General features: G+C 44.5%; 1 protein-coding gene across 1 annotated transcript in view; it reads right to left on the reverse strand.

The window, feature by feature from the left end:
* Positions 1–638: 638 nt before the first annotated feature.
* The window catches only part of LOC146858153 (dystrotelin-like), a 123,520-nt gene continuing 105,582 nt past the window's right edge, over positions 639–18,576 (reverse strand). Inside the window, exon 7 of the mRNA XM_085647102.1 lies at positions 639–716. Within this exon, the coding sequence (XP_085503228.1) occupies positions 639–716 (78 nt within the window). The remainder of the gene's footprint in view (positions 717–18,576) is intronic.

An 18,576-nucleotide genomic window follows, 5' to 3' on the forward strand; every position in this document is an offset into this window, starting at 1 on the left:
TTTCAGGATTTCTTTGCGGAGCTCAACGCAAATGATGTTGGCCTTAAGTTTACATATAACTCAAGCCCCAAAGAGATCGAATTCCTTGACACCAAGGTATACGTCAAAGATAACCAACTACACACAACAGTATACCGTACAAAAACAGCAACAAACAGCATCCTCCACGGTCTAAGCTTTCATCCCCAGGCACTGAATAAAAGCATACCGTATGGTGAACTACTGCGGATGAAGAGGAACTGCTCAGATGAGCAAGAAATGGAAAAGAAGTTTGAAGAAACAACAGCCCGCTTCAAACAACGTGGGTACAGACATGCAGATATAAAAAGAGGTGAAATGAAAGCAAGACAAAAAACTAGAGCGGAAATACTAATGACCAGAGAAGAAAAAGAAAAAAACAGCAACCAAGAGAGCAATATAGACACAGATCTAGAGAAAACAAAGGGAGTCAGTAAATCTAATGACAATCAACCACGCTTGATTTTGACTTACACCAAAGAAAGTTAGGAAATTCACAAAAGAGTGACGAAATACTGGAACATATTGAAAAAGGATCCGGACATTGGAAACTCAATCGGAGATCGGCCCTTAATTTCATTTAGAAGGGCACCGAACCTAACAGACCATCTGGTAAGGAGTCACTTTGTAAACAAAAAACCAGAAACTTGGCTACAGATGAGATCAAAGGGCTTCACAAAATGTACATCATGTAAAGCCTGCAAAATTGGAAAAAACCTGAAAAATCTGACAGATCCCACAGGCAGAATCTTCGAAATAAAGGAAACCATTACATGTGAATCTACACATGTAGTATACATCCTCCAATGTTGTTGTGGGAAACAATACATAGGGAGCACAATCTGTCCCCTAAAGAAACGTATATTAGAACACATACGGGCCATACAACACATGGACAATACATATGCAATCACCAAACATATGTCTACACACAAAGATAAAACATGGTTAAACATCAAGTACTCAGGACTTATAACAATCCCAGCAAACGAACGTGGAGGAAATCGAATACAAAAATTACGTAGACTAGAATCCCGAATGATCATAAGATTCAAAACAAAACACCCATTGGGATTAAATGCAGATGAAGAGATGTATGTCCATCTTTAAATAACTTGTGATTGGAACAAAGTGGAGGAACATAAAAGAAGAAATGCCGAAAGGAAATGCAACAGGACAATCCACATCAATGGACCCGTATGATCATACGAGAATTCGACTTACGAACTCTTGAAATATGAGGACAGTAATACATTGTGCATATGAATACTAATATGCTAAATAATAGCAAGAGACTTGTTTTGTAAACATCCCAAGTATGAACAACATTCATAAATGCTAAATGCTATGTGCACACTCTTGGTTCTGATGACAAGGAGAGCAATCCAGAAATAGAGATAATTGGCACTCAGCCCGTTACACATCAGTATATTGGCTAATTACCAAAAAATGGGCCCCCACCAGGACTTACATGGGTGGATTAAATTATTCACAAATAAGGATTATGACCAAATATATGAGTTTCACTCTAACACTCTCAAAATCGCCATCATTACCAATAAGTGTGCACTTCAAAGTTTAGATAAAGTTTTGTGTATTCACATCAAAAAACTACTAAACCCATAATGCACCAATAAAGATCAAAATGTATATAATGAGAAATTGAGAAAGGACCAAGCAATACACTACCGTGATCAGGAACTACGGTTCGAAACGCGTAGGGAAGCTTGTCACGAACTGAATAAACAACTTTAAATCATCAAGAGGTGTGCCGCGCTCCTTTCTCTTTGAGTAACATTTCGCAAGACCCTGTCCTGGTCTTGACGCGGGCACCAGCTGTGAGAAGTGCTCCCACTGTCACTTGGACAATTTTTGCTACAGGATATATATATATATATATATATATATATATATATATATATATATATATATATATATATATATATATATATATTACCTACTGGCGGTCGCCAGTAGGTAGTTATAGTTAGGACCACGTTTCCATAGGAAATCCGCAACATTCTATTTTGAATAACTTTGGCGCCGGTCGACGAATCCTCGCGAATTTTTCAAAATAGGTGGGGCGCTACGCTCCGCTCCTACCCTGAAAGTCTCGGGGGGATTCGTCAAGCGGGGGCTGAGATAAAAGGGGGGTCCCAAAACGCGTTTTTCCCATGCATTTTTCCATAGGACCTTTAGACAGGGCTACAGCCCGAACGGCTGAACAGAATTACTTGAAATTTGGCAGAGAGGTAGTCCTCAGGTCAAGGAAGTGCCTTTTGTAGGTTTGGTGTAAATCTGTTCAGTAGATTCTGAGAAAATAGCCTTTAAATCAATATATATATCTGAGCCAGCTTACGGTGCGCTTACGGTACGCTTACCGTACGCGTACGGTGGCGTGCGCGAGCGCGATTCTGATTGGCTCTTAGATCTTAGTAAACATTCGAATCGGCCGAAACCAGGAAGCGGCGGCCGCCATTTTCTCTCTCGCACTGAGAGTGATGATGAAAATACAAAGCACAAAAACATGTAAAGGGGCTGTTTAGACAGCTACCACACACGCTCTGGGGCACCATTTGTGCATGGCTTATAAAAAATTTTCGAAAAATTAAAATATTACCTTTCAAAACGAAGTGCATCATATGTCCTCCATGTGCGCACGGTGCGCGAAGCGCATCGTGCGTACATGGCCCATCTAGCGTAACGTGGGCACGCGGTGCGCTACGCGCACCGCGTGCCCACCGTGCGTGCACGGCACTAACTGCGTAAAGTGGGCGCGCGGTGCGCGAAGCGCACCGCGTGCTTACTGTGTGCGCACGGTGCGCGAAGCGCACCGTGCGCGCACGGAACGAACTGCGTTAAGTGGGCGCGCACGCCACGAATGGCGTAAAGTAACTTAGCATTTAAAAAACCGTACAAATTCACTGAAAAAACCATAGGTTTCACACACGTTATAGTTAGGAATTAGCATTTAAAAAACCTTGCAAATTCACTGAAAAAACCATAGGTTTCACACATGTTATAGTTAGCGGAAATTTTACTGATAAAAAACCAATGAAATTCCCCCGTTATAGTTAGTGCAGGCAACTATAACTCACGCGACCGCAATCTTCTGCTGATGACATATGTGTCTTTATGAAAAAAAAATATTTGTAATATATGTATAGCTAAAAATGTATGGAAGAAGACATGGGCAAATAAGTGTGTAAATACAGTATTAGCATCAGCAGAGGATTGCGGTCGCGTGAGTTATAGTTGCCTGCACTAACTATAACGGGGGAATTTCATTGGTTTTTTATCAGTAAAATTTCCGCTAACTATAACATGTGTGAAACCTATGGTTTTTTCAGTGAATATATATATATATATATATATATATATATATTATCTACTGGTTTGAATAACTTTGGCGCCGGTTGACGAATCCTCGCAAAATTTTCGAAACTAATGGGGCGCTCCGCTCCGCTCCTACCCTGAAAGTCTCGGGGTGATTCGTCAAGCGGGGGCCGAGAAAAAGGGGGGGTCCCAAAACACGTTTTCCCCATGCATTTTTCCATAGGACCTTTAGTCGCAGCTACAGCCCGAACGGCTGAACAGAATTACGTGAAATTTGGCAGAGAGGTAGCCATAAGGTCAGGGAAGTGCCTTTTGCAGGTCTGGTGTCAATCTGTTCAGTAGTTCCTGAGAAAATCAAAAGTAAAATCATATATATATGTAGGCGGAGCCTAACCACACATCTCATCCTGAGATCTGATTGGCTGTCAGCACTTCATCCAAGAAGTGTTGGCAGCCATCTTGGGACCAATATACATGATAGCACCTCATTAAAAAGCATTGCAGTTAATAGAAGGTTTTAAGACTTTAGTTACATTATAAATCATTTGTTGATGGAACCATACTCATTTTAGGAATTGTGGTATGTTCTAAGGTGATTTCACCATGTGAAAAAGCCTTCTGCTGGGATATCATGATTGAGAGAAAAATATTTTCTCATACTTTTCCCACAGAGGTTTGGAAGGTGATCTATAAGCTAAACTGAGAGCTTATTTTCTGTAAATTCACATTATCTTTCTCAGTCATGTGAGAATGAAGTCTGACATTCTCAGTAAAACATGTACATCCAACAAGGGCAGAGACTGTCAGTTGATTCCTTTGTGTTCTACTGCAGCTTCCCAGAGTGTTCCAAAGAACAACTAGAGCGCTAACAGTCCTACTTATGATAAACGTATGGCACACCTGAAGCCATCTTGCTTGGATTAAAGTGGTAACTCTTAAAACATTTATTTAAAAAGGAACAAAATGAGGGGGTTCATTTTTCCATAAAAAGTATGATTAGTGCTGCAGAAAGAAACATTAGGGCACATTTTGAGTGACTTCTCAAATCCTCTTCTATTTCATTAAAAAATTCTGACATGCAGACTGAAACATGCACTTTCAATACCAGCAGCAGTTTTCCCTGGTGAGCAGTAGCTTTACTACAGTGATCTAATGAGCAAAAAGAGTGCCAACATTCTGAATTTATGGCAAATGTGTGACACATCTGAGTGCCTTCTTGATGGAATCAAAGTAAAAAACTGAAAGTATTTCCTACCGAGGAGACTGCAGTAAATGAGGAAATTAGGAAACTTCATAACAAATAAGTCTTCCAAGATGGCCACCAGAGACAAAAAAGCCCAAATGTAGCCCAAAATCACCCAGATGTAGCCCAAATATAGCCCAATGACAGATGTGTGCAAAACACTTATTATTTTGTGTTTTTGCAGTGTTATATTGTGCAGACTTGTCAGGTATTGGAGTGCTTTACATGAGCATTGGTTACATCACACAAGAATAAATTCATTTTGGTTGTAGACATGGGGAGACTAAGTGATTTGACCAGAATCACAGAATGTCGAGCTGAAGCAGAAACTCCAACATGGTTCCCCAGTTGCAAAGTCTGCAGTTCTGGAAGTAACACCACATCCTCTCCCCTAAGTGCAACATTTAATCAAGTGGTCAACTGGATAAAAAAACATAAAGATAACAAATAATTTAAAAGTGCTTTGTCGCTATTTGAAAACTCAGAAAATATGTCCTTATTTTAGTCTTTTAGAGCACTAACCATAATTTTGATGCCAATAAGACCCTCTCATATATGTAATTTCCAAAGGAAATGCTCTACGTATTAAAGTTTTGATCACATCAAGATGACGTCAGGCGTTCCACACGTTTCTAATAAATATAGAATGTTAGCAATCTAGTTGTTCATTAGGATACTGTTGAGAGGCAGAGGCCAGGGGCACGGACTCTGAAAATTGAAGGCAGGTAGGAGGGTGCAAAGGCAACAATTTAACCACACTGAGCAGGCAGGAAGGGCCGTGGCAGCACAACAGACTATGGAGGGCAGTGGAAAGGGGGGCAGGGGCAACAAACCAACAATACAGGACTTGCAAGAGAGGCTGTGGCAATGTAATAGACCATTGTGGGCAGAAGGAAGAGGCAATGGTAGTACAACCATACATGCCAACAGACCCGATTCAGCCAGGAAACGTCCAATGTTATTAAGCTCAAATGGGCTTTATTTGATCTGTCTCCTGTCTACAATCTCCTCTTTTTCAATGTAACTCAAAGGGGAAAATCAATACCCCAATTTTTTTTCAAAATCTCCCTCTTACCAAGTTCAAAATGTTCGCAAGTATGGTACATTGGATCATGGAAGGAAATAGGGTAGGGACATAGACTTGGAGAGGTGCACCAAACTGACCCTGCAGGGCAGGCATCAGGGTCTTCAGCAGCACAATACACCACACAGGGCATGCGGGACGGGAGTGCAGCACAACAATCCATAGAAAGCAAGAGGGAGGGGACAGGACCATGCACATGGACAACAGAGAACAGAGGGGCAAGAGGCAATGGTAGCTAGCTGACCATAATGGACAGACAGGAGAGAAAGCTGCAGCATAACAGACCATAAAGGGCAGGAGGGACGGATCAGGGGCATTACAATGGAACAGACAAGCCAGGAGGGAGGGAGTAGGGGTCTGCACATGTAAACAGAGGGCTGGGGGCAAGGGGGCAGGGCAGGAGCAGCAAGATAGCCATGGAGGTCAGGCAGGATGGGCACTAGAAGCAAGACACACCATGAAGAGCAACAGTGAGACTGTGATGGCATACAGACAGACCATGGAGGGAAAGTGGGAGGGGGTCAGGGGCAGCTAACTGACCACACAGGGAAGGTGGAAGGGGCCATGGCAGCACAGAAGACCATGCATGGCAAGTGGGAGGGTTAGTGGCAGCACGATGGCTATGATGGGCAAGAAGGAGGGTGCAGGGGCATGCACAAAGGACGATGGAGGATAGAAGGGAGGCTCAGGACCTGTGCACAGACAAGAAAGTTCAGGGGAAGGGGCCTCACAACAGACCGCACAGGGCAGGCAGGAGGAGCAGTTGCAGCACAACAGACCAGGGAGGGCAGAAGGGTGTGGCAGTACAATGGACCATGTAGGACAGGAGGAAGAGGATAGGGGCATGGCATGTGGACAGGCAGGGTAGAGGTGGCAGGGACAGGTTATAGTCATCTGACAATGCTAGGCAGGTGAGAGGGGAGTGGCAGCTCAACAGAACACTCAGAGTAGATGGGAGTGGCAGGTCCATGGAACATGGTGGGCAAAAAGGATGGAGCAGGGGCATGCACAAAGACATTGGAGGGCAGGGGGAAGGAGAATAGGGGCAGCAAGCTAAGCACAGAGTTTAAGCAGGAGGTCAATGATGGGGCATAGAATTTGGCAATGGAGGGCAGGAGGAGTGGACTGGTACATCATACTAAATTGAGGGCAGTGGCAGCACATCAGACCATGCATGGCAGGAGGGAGGAGGCTAGTCCATGGATTCACACAACAGAGCAAAGGGAGGAGGGGGATGGGGCAGCAAGCTAACTGTTCAGAGAAGGCGGGTATTAGGAACTTTATTGTTTTTAAAACGTGTGTCTGTGCGAACTACTTAAAATATGAACAAGTATGCAGCATAATCTCACTTTTATTCAGGAAGAAGAGGACGTTTGTGACTGTGACTCCGGGCTCACTTGGCAGAAACACCCCCTGACCCTCCACCCCCTATCGCAAAATGTAATGCCCGTGAAAAGGGTAGGTGAACACAGTGTTATATAGAACATAGTCCTGAGAGCACGATTGAAAATGAAAACTAGATATAGTGTATGGTATAAACTATGCACCAAAAAGTGTGATATAAAATGAACCGGGCGTGAAATATAATATGCAATACATTGTGCGCAATGACAGATTCATTGGAGAGCGCGAGATAGCACAGGCACTAGCGCGTGCTATGCGATATGCGCCTTGGAGTGTAATGTGCACAAGGCAGTGTTGTGTAACCTAACTAGTCTCTAAAGTTGTAATATAAAATATGTGCTGGGGAGTGTAATGTTGCATATGCACTGTGACAAAGATATGGATCCCAGATTGTAATATGTATGGCATAGCACTGTGCGTTATAACATAGGCATCGAGGAAGGCACGTTAGATGGGGTAATATATATATATTATCTACTGGCGGTCGCCAGTAGATAGTTATAGTTAGGATCGTGTTTCCATAGGAAATCCGCAACATTCTATTTGGAATAACTTTGGCGCCGGTTGACGAATCCTCGCGAAATTTTCAAAATAGGTAGGGCGCTCCGCTCCGCTCCTACCCTGAAAGTCTCGGGGGGATTCGTCAAGCGGGGGCTGAGAAAAAAGGGGGGTCCCAAAACCCATTTTCCCCATGCAATTTTCCATAGGGACCTTTAGTCCAAGGTACAGCCCGAACGGCTGAACAGAATTACTTGAAATTTGGCAGAGAGGTAGTCCTCAGCTCAGGGATGTGCCTTTTGCTTATATGGAGTCAATCTGTTCAGTAGTTCCTGAGAAAATTGCAGTTAAAAGCACATACATATCTATAGCCGCGCACCGTGCGCGCACCGTGCGAGCACCCTAACATGCGCGAGCGTAATTCTGATTGGTGGTTACATGTTAGTCAACATTCGAATCGGTCGAAATCAGGAAGTGTCGGCCACCATTTTGTTTGTTTTCAGTGCGAGAGTGAAAAAGGAAGGTGGCGAATGTGAAAAGGGGGCAGGGTAGAGAGTTCCTGACCCACTAGCCTTTGTCAGGGGGTCCCTAAAGGACCCCGAAGGCAGAAAAAAACATTTTAATTTTTTTTTTTTAAATCGCGGGGGTTCGGTGAAAAACCAAAAAAAAAAACATTTAAAAATGTTTTTTTTAATACGTAGTTTATTGTAAAATAAATATATAAAAAAAATAATAATACATACATAACTTAGCATTTAAAAAACTTTTGAAATTCACTGAAAAAACCATAGGTTTCACACACGTTATAGTTAGGAATTAGCATATAAAAAACCTTGCAAATTCACTTAAAAAACCATAGGTTTCACACATGTTATAGTTAGGTGGATATTTCACTCGTAAAAAACCAATGAAATTCCCCCGTTATAGTTAGTTCAGATAACTATAACTCGCGCGGCCGCCACTCTATCACAAGGATGATGTCATCAGTGATGTCATGAGTGATGCCACTGACCATGTCATGAGTGATGTAATATGTGACGTCATCAGCAGTGGATTGCGGTCGCGCGAGTTATAGTTATCTGAACTAACTATAACGGGGGAATTTCATTGATTTTTTACGAGTGAAATATCCACCTAACTATAACATGTGTGAAACCTATGGTTTTTTAAGTGAATATATATATATATATATATATATATATCCAAACCAGTTCTCTGTCTTGCGAAGCGCACTCACTCGTAAGTAGAAGTTGTGGCAGTTTTATTGTTGAAATCTCATCATGCCCAACGCATTTCGCCTTGTTCACAGGATGTTAACACAAAAGAAAAAGGGGGCATCTTTTATTTCAATTTGCACACAGTTACTTCCTGTTTTTGTTGCAAGTGTTGGGCAACCTTGGAGCATTAATTTACACGCGGCCGTCCCGCCGCGGGGGTAGCACCACTGCTTGTAATGTAAGCGGGCCGCAGAGTTGGGAATCTGCCCGGCTTATGCGGGGAGACTGGCACCGATAAATCAGGACTTTTCAGTACACGGGGCTCATTGAGGGAAATGCATCAGCGATCCTCTGCTGTTCCGTACCTATCCAAGGTTTAAGAGCGCAACACGGACACTACAATGACCATAATGCTATGGAAGACTCTATGACCTATCAGCAGGCAGCAGCAGTGATTTAAAGTGTTTGCGCATGACGGAGGACAACGGAGGTGACCGGCCTTTGAAAAAGCTATCAGCGAAACGCGTCAGGCCGCTCCACGTGAACTGATGAGACCAAGAGGTATTGCCGATCTCGGAGTGCTCCCCACACTGTTGGGCAACCTTGGAGCATTAATTTACACGCGGCCGTCCCGCCGCGGGGGTAGCACCACTGCTTGTAATGTAAGCGGGCCGCAGAGTTGGGAATCTGCCCGGCTTATGCGGGGAGACTGGCACCGATAAATCAGGACTTTTCAGTACACGGGGCTCATTGAGGGAAATGCATCAGCGATCCTCTGCTGTTCCGTACCTATCCAAGGTTTAAGAGCGCAACACGGACACTACAATGACCATAATGCTATGGAAGACTCTATGACCTATCAGCAGGCAGCAGCAGTGATTTAAAGTGTTTGCGCATGACGGAGGACAACGGAGGTGACCGGCCTTTGAAAAAGCTATCAGCGAAACGCGTCAGGCCGCTCCACGTGAACTGATGAGACCAAGAGGTATTGCCGATCTCGGAGTGCTCCCCACACTGTTGGGCAACCTTGGAGCATTAATTTACACGCGGCCGTCCCGCCGCGGGGGTAGCACCACTGCTTGTAATGTAAGCGGGCCGCAGAGTTGGGAATCTGCCCGGCTTATGCGGGGAGACTGGCACCGATAAATCAGGACTTTTCAGTACACGGGGCTCATTGAGGGAAATGCATCAGCGATCCTCTGCTGTTCCGTACCTATCCAAGGTTTAAGAGCGCAACACGGACACTACAATGACCATAATGCTATGGAAGACTCTATGACCTATCAGCAGGCAGCAGCAGTGATTTAAAGTGTTTGCGCATGACGGAGGACAACGGAGGTGACCGGCCTTTGAAAAAGCTATCAGCGAAACGCGTCAGGCCGCTCCACGTGAACTGATGAGACCAAGAGGTATTGCCGATCTCGGAGTGCTCCCCACACTGTTGGGCAACCTTGGAGCATTAATTTACACGCGGCCGTCCCGCCGCGGGGGTAGCACCACTGCTTGTAATGTAAGCGGGCCGCAGAGTTGGGAATCTGCCCGGCTTATGCGGGGAGACTGGCACCGATAAATCAGGACTTTTCAGTACACGGGGCTCATTGAGGGAAATGCATCAGCGATCCTCTGCTGTTCCGTACCTATCCAAGGTTTAAGAGCGCAACACGGACACTACAATGACCATAATGCTATGGAAGACTCTATGACCTATCAGCAGGCAGCAGCAGTGATTTAAAGTGTTTGCGCATGACGGAGGACAACGGAGGTGACCGGCCTTTGAAAAAGCTATCAGCGAAACGCGTCAGGCCGCTCCACGTGAACTGATGAGACCAAGAGGTATTGCCGATCTCGGAGTGCTCCCCACACTGTTGGGCAACCTTGGAGCATTAATTTACACGCGGCCGTCCCGCCGCGGGGGTAGCACCACTGCTTGTAATGTAAGCGGGCCGCAGAGTTGGGAATCTGCCCGGCTTATGCGGGGAGACTGGCACCGATAAATCAGGACTTTTCAGTACACGGGGCTCATTGAGGGAAATGCATCAGCGATCCTCTGCTGTTCCGTACCTATCCAAGGTTTAAGAGCGCAACACGGACACTACAATGACCATAATGCTATGGAAGACTCTATGACCTATCAGCAGGCAGCAGCAGTGATTTAAAGTGTTTGCGCATGACGGAGGACAACGGAGGTGACCGGCCTTTGAAAAAGCTATCAGCGAAACGCGTCAGGCCGCTCCACGTGAACTGATGAGACCAAGAGGTATTGCCGATCTCGGAGTGCTCCCCACACTGTTGGGCAACCTTGGAGCATTAATTTACACGCGGCCGTCCCGCCGCGGGGGTAGCACCACTGCTTGTAATGTAAGCGGGCCGCAGAGTTGGGAATCTGCCCGGCTTATGCGGGGAGACTGGCACCGATAAATCAGGACTTTTCAGTACACGGGGCTCATTGAGGGAAATGCATCAGCGATCCTCTGCTGTTCCGTACCTATCCAAGGTTTAAGAGCGCAACACGGACACTACAATGACCATAATGCTATGGAAGACTCTATGACCTATCAGCAGGCAGCAGCAGTGATTTAAAGTGTTTGCGCATGACGGAGGACAACGGAGGTGACCGGCCTTTGAAAAAGCTATCAGCGAAACGCGTCAGGCCGCTCCACGTGAACTGATGAGACCAAGAGGTATTGCCGATCTCGGAGTGCTCCCCACACTGTTGGGCAACCTTGGAGCATTAATTTACACGCGGCCGTCCCGCCGCGGGGGTAGCACCACTGCTTGTAATGTAAGCGGCCGCAGAGTTGGGAATCTGCCCGGCTTATGCGGGGAGACTGGCACCGATAAATCAGGACTTTTCAGTACACGGGGCTCATTGAGGGAAATGCATCAGCGATCCTCTGCTGTTCCGTACCTATCCAAGGTTTAAGAGCGCAACACGGACACTACAATGACCATAATGCTATGGAAGACTCTATGACCTATCAGCAGGCAGCAGCAGTGATTTAAAGTGTTTGCGCATGACGGAGGACAACGGAGGTGACCGGCCTTTGAAAAAGCTATCAGCGAAACGCGTCAGGCCGCTCCACGTGAACTGATGAGACCAAGAGGTATTGCCGATCTCGGAGTGCTCCCCACACTGTTGGGCAACCTTGGAGCATTAATTTACACGCGGCCGTCCCGCCGCGGGGGTAGCACCACTGCTTGTAATGTAAGCGGGCCGCAGAGTTGGGAATCTGCCCGGCTTATGCGGGGAGACTGGCACCGATAAATCAGGACTTTTCAGTACACGGGGCTCATTGAGGGAAATGCATCAGCGATCCTCTGCTGTTCCGTACCTATCCAAGGTTTAAGAGCGCAACACGGACACTACAATGACCATAATGCTATGGAAGACTCTATGACCTATCAGCAGGCAGCAGCAGTGATTTAAAGTGTTTGCGCATGACGGAGGACAACGGAGGTGACCGGCCTTTGAAAAAGCTATCAGCGAAACGCGTCAGGCCGCTCCACGTGAACTGATGAGACCAAGAGGTATTGCCGATCTCGGAGTGCTCCCCACACTGTTGGGCAACCTTGGAGCATTAATTTACACGCGGCCGTCCCGCCGCGGGGGTAGCACCACTGCTTGTAATGTAAGCGGGCCGCAGAGTTGGGAATCTGCCCGGCTTATGCGGGGAGACTGGCACCGATAAATCAGGACTTTTCAGTACACGGGGCTCATTGAGGGAAATGCATCAGCGATCCTCTGCTGTTCCGTACCTATCCAAGGTTTAAGAGCGCAACACGGACACTACAATGACCATAATGCTATGGAAGACTCTATGACCTATCAGCAGGCAGCAGCAGTGATTTAAAGTGTTTGCGCATGACGGAGGACAACGGAGGTGACCGGCCTTTGAAAAAGCTATCAGCGAAACGCGTCAGGCCGCTCCACGTGAACTGATGAGACCAAGAGGTATTGCCGATCTCGGAGTGCTCCCCACACTGTTGGGCAACCTTGGAGCATTAATTTACACGCGGCCGTCCCGCCGCGGGGGTAGCACCACTGCTTGTAATGTAAGCGGGCCGCAGAGTTGGGAATCTGCCCGGCTTATGCGGGGAGACTGGCACCGATAAATCAGGACTTTTCAGTACACGGGGCTCATTGAGGGAAATGCATCAGCGATCCTCTGCTGTTCCGTACCTATCCAAGGTTTAAGAGCGCAACACGGACACTACAATGACCATAATGCTATGGAAGACTCTATGACCTATCAGCAGGCAGCAGCAGTGATTTAAAGTGTTTGCGCATGACGGAGGACAACGGAGGTGACCGGCCTTTGAAAAAGCTATCAGCGAAACGCGTCAGGCCGCTCCACGTGAACTGATGAGACCAAGAGGTATTGCCGATCTCGGAGTGCTCCCCACACTGTTGGGCAACCTTGGAGCATTAATATATATATATATATCCAAACCAGTTCTCTGTCTTGCGAAGCGCACTCACTCGTAAGTAGAAGTTGTGGCAGTTTTATTGTTGAAATCTCATCATGCCCAACGCATTTCGCCTTGTTCACAGGATGTTAACACAAAAGAAAAAGGGGGCATCTTTTATTTCAATGCGCACACAGTTACTTCCTGTTTTTGTTGCAGTGCATTGTGGTTAGTGTAGTTCACTATTTAACAAAGTCTAAATTAACTTAGTGAAAAAGTGTGATTTTTTATTTTTGTGTGGTGTAAAAACATATTACATTTTAACTTATTTAGTGGCATGGTATGCTGAATGTCCTGTTGTTATTCAATCAGTTCTTTTACTCTCTGGTGAGTATTGATAATATTCTTCAATATTTTTAATGTCATACTCATTGATGGATCTGTTGCGCTGTTTTCATCATTAATCTCCAAATGTTTATTCAAAAGAATCTTTTTGCCTCTCTGGTGAGTATTTAATAAGGAGATAATTGATATTTCTGACCCTGTATGTTGTTTTAAAGATGTACATAAAGTTCCTTATTTTGATTGAGACCCCTCGGATCTAAGGTTCTAAAGGAGAGTATGTGTTTTGATTCTCTTTGTCTCAGAATTCTCTTACGATCTCCACCTCTTTCCATTAATGGGATTTGTTCTAAGGCCCAGTATTTTAAGGAATCCCATTTGCCATCATGATGTTCTTCCATCTGCTTTGCTATGGCAATTCTGCGGTCCTTATGATTCGTGGCTCTGATATGCTCATGGATTCTTTTCTTTACCTCGATGATCGTGCTTCCTATGTATCGCAATTTACATGGGCATTCTACCATGTACACCACAAAGTTGCTTTTGCATGTGAGATGTTGTCTTATTTTCCATTTTATGCCATCTCGCATCTTAATCTCTTGCTTGTGTTTTGCGATTTTGCACACTTTGCAATGTTTGCAAGGCCAGAAGCCTTCTCTTTGTAGCCACGTAATTACTGGTGCTTGTTGGAAGTGACTGTGGACAATTTTATCTCCTATAGATTTTGCTCGGCGATATGTTATATTTGGATGGTTGCCGATTATTGATGTTAAGGTTGTGTCCAATTTTAGAATACCCCAATGTTTTTTTATTAGTTTTGTTAAACTCTTGTTTTCTGCACTGTATGTGGTGATTAATCTGATTGGTGTAGAGTTGTTTGATTCCTTTAATTTTGGTTCATTTTTAAGTAATGCCCCTCTTTGTTGATTTGAGGCTCTTTGTAAACTTTTTTCTAATACTTTTTTGGGGTATTTTCGTTTTTGAAACCTACTGCTTGTCTCTCTGCTATGGTTGGTGAATTCGGTTTCAGTTGAACAGTTCCTCCTTAATCTTAAGAATTCCCCATATGGGATGCTCCATTTTAATGATTGATTGTGGAAGCTATCTCCATGTAATATCGCGTTTGTAGATGTTTTTTTGCGATGTAATGTAGTTTGTAGGGTGTTGTTTTCCACATAGATGTTGGTGTCCAGGAATGTTACTTTTGTTTTGCTGATTTCATACATGAATTTGAGTTTTGACTCATTGTTGTTTAATTTGTCAAAATAATTTTCAAATTCTTGTTCCGTGCCATCACAGATAATTAAAAGGTCATCTATGAAACGCAACCATAAAACTACCTTTTCTAGGAACTCATCATTTTCTGATGCCCACGCCAGTTTTTGTTCGAACCATCCCATGGTTAGATTTGCATAATTGGGGGAGAATGAAAAACCCATGGCACATCCTTTTATTTGTTTATATAGTTGTTTGTTGAATAAAAAGATGTTGTTGTTGAGGCATAAAGATATCATTTCATTTAGCATGATATTGTGTTGATGGTATTTGCTGTTTCTTTTTCCCAAGAAGTATTTACATGCCTCTGTTCCGATGGAGTGTTCAATGTTCGTATATAATGAAATTTCATCCATTGTGATAAGTTTGAATGTCGGTTGCCATGTGATCCCTTCTAGTTTTAGTAAGAGGTCTGTAGTGTCTCTGAGATAAGAGCTAAGATCTTTAACAAGTGGTGCGAGGAAATGATCAATATAATTGGAGATGGGTTCCCATAGAGAGTTGTTAGCAGATACTATTGGTCTTCCAGGAGGATGTTCTCTATTTTTGTGGATTTTAGGTAAGCAATAGAATGTTGCTAGAGTGGGATGACTACGACTTAGATATTTGTGTTCCTCATTGTCTATCAGTCCCATATCAAACCAGTTTTGTAATTTGAGGGTTAGGTCTGCTTGTGTTTCTTTTGTAGGGTCCATTTGTAGTTCTTCATAACATTCCAGATCTGGTAGTTGTCTTCTTGCTTCAGAAACATAGTCTCTTTTGTCCATGATAATGATGTTTCCACCCTTATCTGCGGGTTTGATTTCTATTGATTTATCTTGTTGTAAGTTGTTAAGAGCTTCTCTTTGCTGTTTCGATAAGTTATCTCTTGGATTAGTGTTTCTGATTTTATACAGTTCTTCTGTTATGGCTTCATGGAATAGATCTACCTTGTTGCCTGGTGATAGAATTGGATTGTACTTAGACTTTGGTTTCAATCCACTCTCTCCTGCACCTCTTGATAGAAGTACCTCCTTTAGTTCTGTTATTGCTGTTATTTCTTGTGATGGTGTTACCGTCCCCATTGTTACAAGGGTTTCTAGACCTTGTACATCTTCTGCCAGAAGGGTACTAGTTGGTAGTGCTGTTCTGGTTGGTTGTTTTGAGGAAGTTTTTTCTGCATATATTTTTGCTAATTTGGCTACATTGTTGCAATATATATATATATATATATATATATATCCACAAGAAAAGGTTACCTCATGTGAGGAGGTCACCACAGAGGATGATCTTCTTCCAACGAGGGCTCCACTGGATGCACCCTGTCACCATCCATCAAGATACGCGGCTCAACGTGTTTCGGGTTTCCCCTTGCTCACGAGCCTCACAGCATAGAAACACAGCTACCTTTGATTGGAAACACCTGTTTTATTAAATAGTTACCACCCTGATGGGCGTGTCTTAATGCTACACTCGGCATATGCATGTTGATACAGTATGATATTGGCAGTCCAATCAATCAGTTTTGCCTCAGTGGGTGGTGTCAATGTTCCATTATGCGCAATTTAAAATCCCCAGTGGGTTGATGTAAGGTTAAAGCCGCTTCCGTGGAAATCAGTAACCCCTCCGTTTTGAAGACCTCTGCTCCACTCTGGCGCTCGGTAGTCCGGTGCCTGGATCCGCAGACATGCGTCAGACCCTCCTCGCGACCGGAAAGGCCGCTATTGATCCACAAGACAAGGTTACCCCATGTGAGAAGGTCACCACAGAGGATAATCTTCTTCCAACGAGGGCTCCACTGGATGCACCCTGTCACCATCCATCAAGATACGCGGCTCAATGCGTTTCGGGTTTCCCCTTGCTCACAAGACTCACAGCATAGAAACACAGATACCTTTGATTGGAAACACCTGCTTTATTAAATAGTTACTGCCTTGATGGGCGTGTCTTAACGCTACACTCGGCGTATGCATGTTGATGCATTATGGTATTGGCAGTCCAATCAATCAGTTTTGCCTCAGTGGGTGTTGTCAATGTTCCATTATGCGCAATTTAAAATCCACAGTGGGTTGATGTAAGATTAAAGCCGCTTCCGTGGAAAACAGTAACCCCTCAGTTTAGAAGACCTCTGCTCCACTCTAATCATTGGGTCGCGTGAATTGCCCACCAGAGGTTAACAGATCTTAAGCCACGACTGCATGGTGTAATTGACTTGTGGTTTCTTCCCTCGAAGGTGTGTGGAAAAGCGACGGACTGTTCACAGACATCATTGCCAGCCCACTGGGGCTTTAATTTGCATTTAATCATTGGGTCAACTCTGATGCCCACTGGGGTTGTTGTTTTTAGTACTACTGCATGTACCAGCATGCCCGGAGGCCAGTCGGCAGGGCTAAGATTTGAATTAAGGCGTGACTACAAATTAATCAGAGTTGCCTCATGCTGCCAGTGAACAAGGGCGTCCCAACCGGAAACGCGTATGGCAAAATGAATTTTATGGACTCTGCCGAGCTGTGTTGCCTGCTTGCTGGCCTTGGAGGGAGAGGTGGTCCACGAGTGAGGCTCTTCCCACAGGAGCGATTCTGATGAATGGATATATATATATATATATATATATATATATATATATATATATATATATATATATATATATATATTATCTACTGGCGATCGCCAGTAGATAGTTATAGTTAGGACCGAGTTTCCATAGGAAATCTCAAAATTCTATTTTGAATAACTTTGGCGCCGATTGGCGAATCCTCGCGAAAACTAATGGGGCGCTCCGCTCAGCTCCTACCCTGAAGGTTTCGGGGTGATTTGTCAAGCAGGGGCCGAGAAAAAGGGGGGGTCCCAAAACACGTTTTCCCCATGGATTTTTCCATAGGGACTTTAGTCGCAGCTACAGCCTGAACGGATTAACAGAATTATGTGAAATTTGGCAGAGAGGTAGCTAAAAGGTCCATGAAGTGCCTTTTGCAGGTTTGGTGTAAATCTGTTCAGTATTTCCACAGAAAAAAGCATTTAAATCAATATATATATCTGTAAGCGCGCAGCGTACGCGCTGGGTGCGCGCACTCGGCAGTGCGCGAGCGCACTTCTGATTGGTTGTTAGAAGTAAGTAAACATTCGAATCAGTGGAAATCAGGAAGCGGCGGCCGCCATTTTGTCTCTCGCATTTAGAGGGGGTGAGAAACAAAGGGGGAGAACGTGTAAAGGGGGCAGAGTGGGGAGATATTGACCCACTAGGCATTGTAAGGGGGTCACAGTAGGACCTTGTAGGGCAAAAAAAAAGATTTATATTGTTAAAAAAAATATCGCCGAGTGCGCGCACCCAGCGCGCAGCCGAAAAAAAACTTTAAAAATAAAAGAATAAAAAATCGCATTTAAGTGTTTAGATATAAGGTGGCTCTAGAAAGAGCCCTTGTGTTCATTGTGTGTTTTTTGGTACCTACAAGTAAGTACCGATGCAGAGTCTTAAGTTCAAGAGGAAGACTCTGTTGCCTTCATCAGTGAAGTGAACACCATCTCCTCTATAAATGTCTTGCATGTTGTAACGCAAGTTGTTGTGGTATATAGAACCCATACCATAGTCTCTGAGGAAAGCAGAAATAGATTTGTTGACGTGCTTCCTTGCTTTGTCAATCTGCGGACAATATTGGTTGGACCAGTTCCACTTTTGCCTTTGGCATATATTAGAATATACAAAGGCAGTTTGTGGAAAAAGAGACATCAATTGCACAAAGGTGTCCTTAATAAGCATTTCCAGACCTACCCCA

The sequence above is a fragment of the Triturus cristatus genome, chromosome 3_2 (genome assembly GCF_964204655.1).
Source record: "Triturus cristatus chromosome 3_2, aTriCri1.1, whole genome shotgun sequence".
NCBI lineage: Eukaryota > Metazoa > Chordata > Amphibia > Caudata > Salamandridae > Triturus > Triturus cristatus.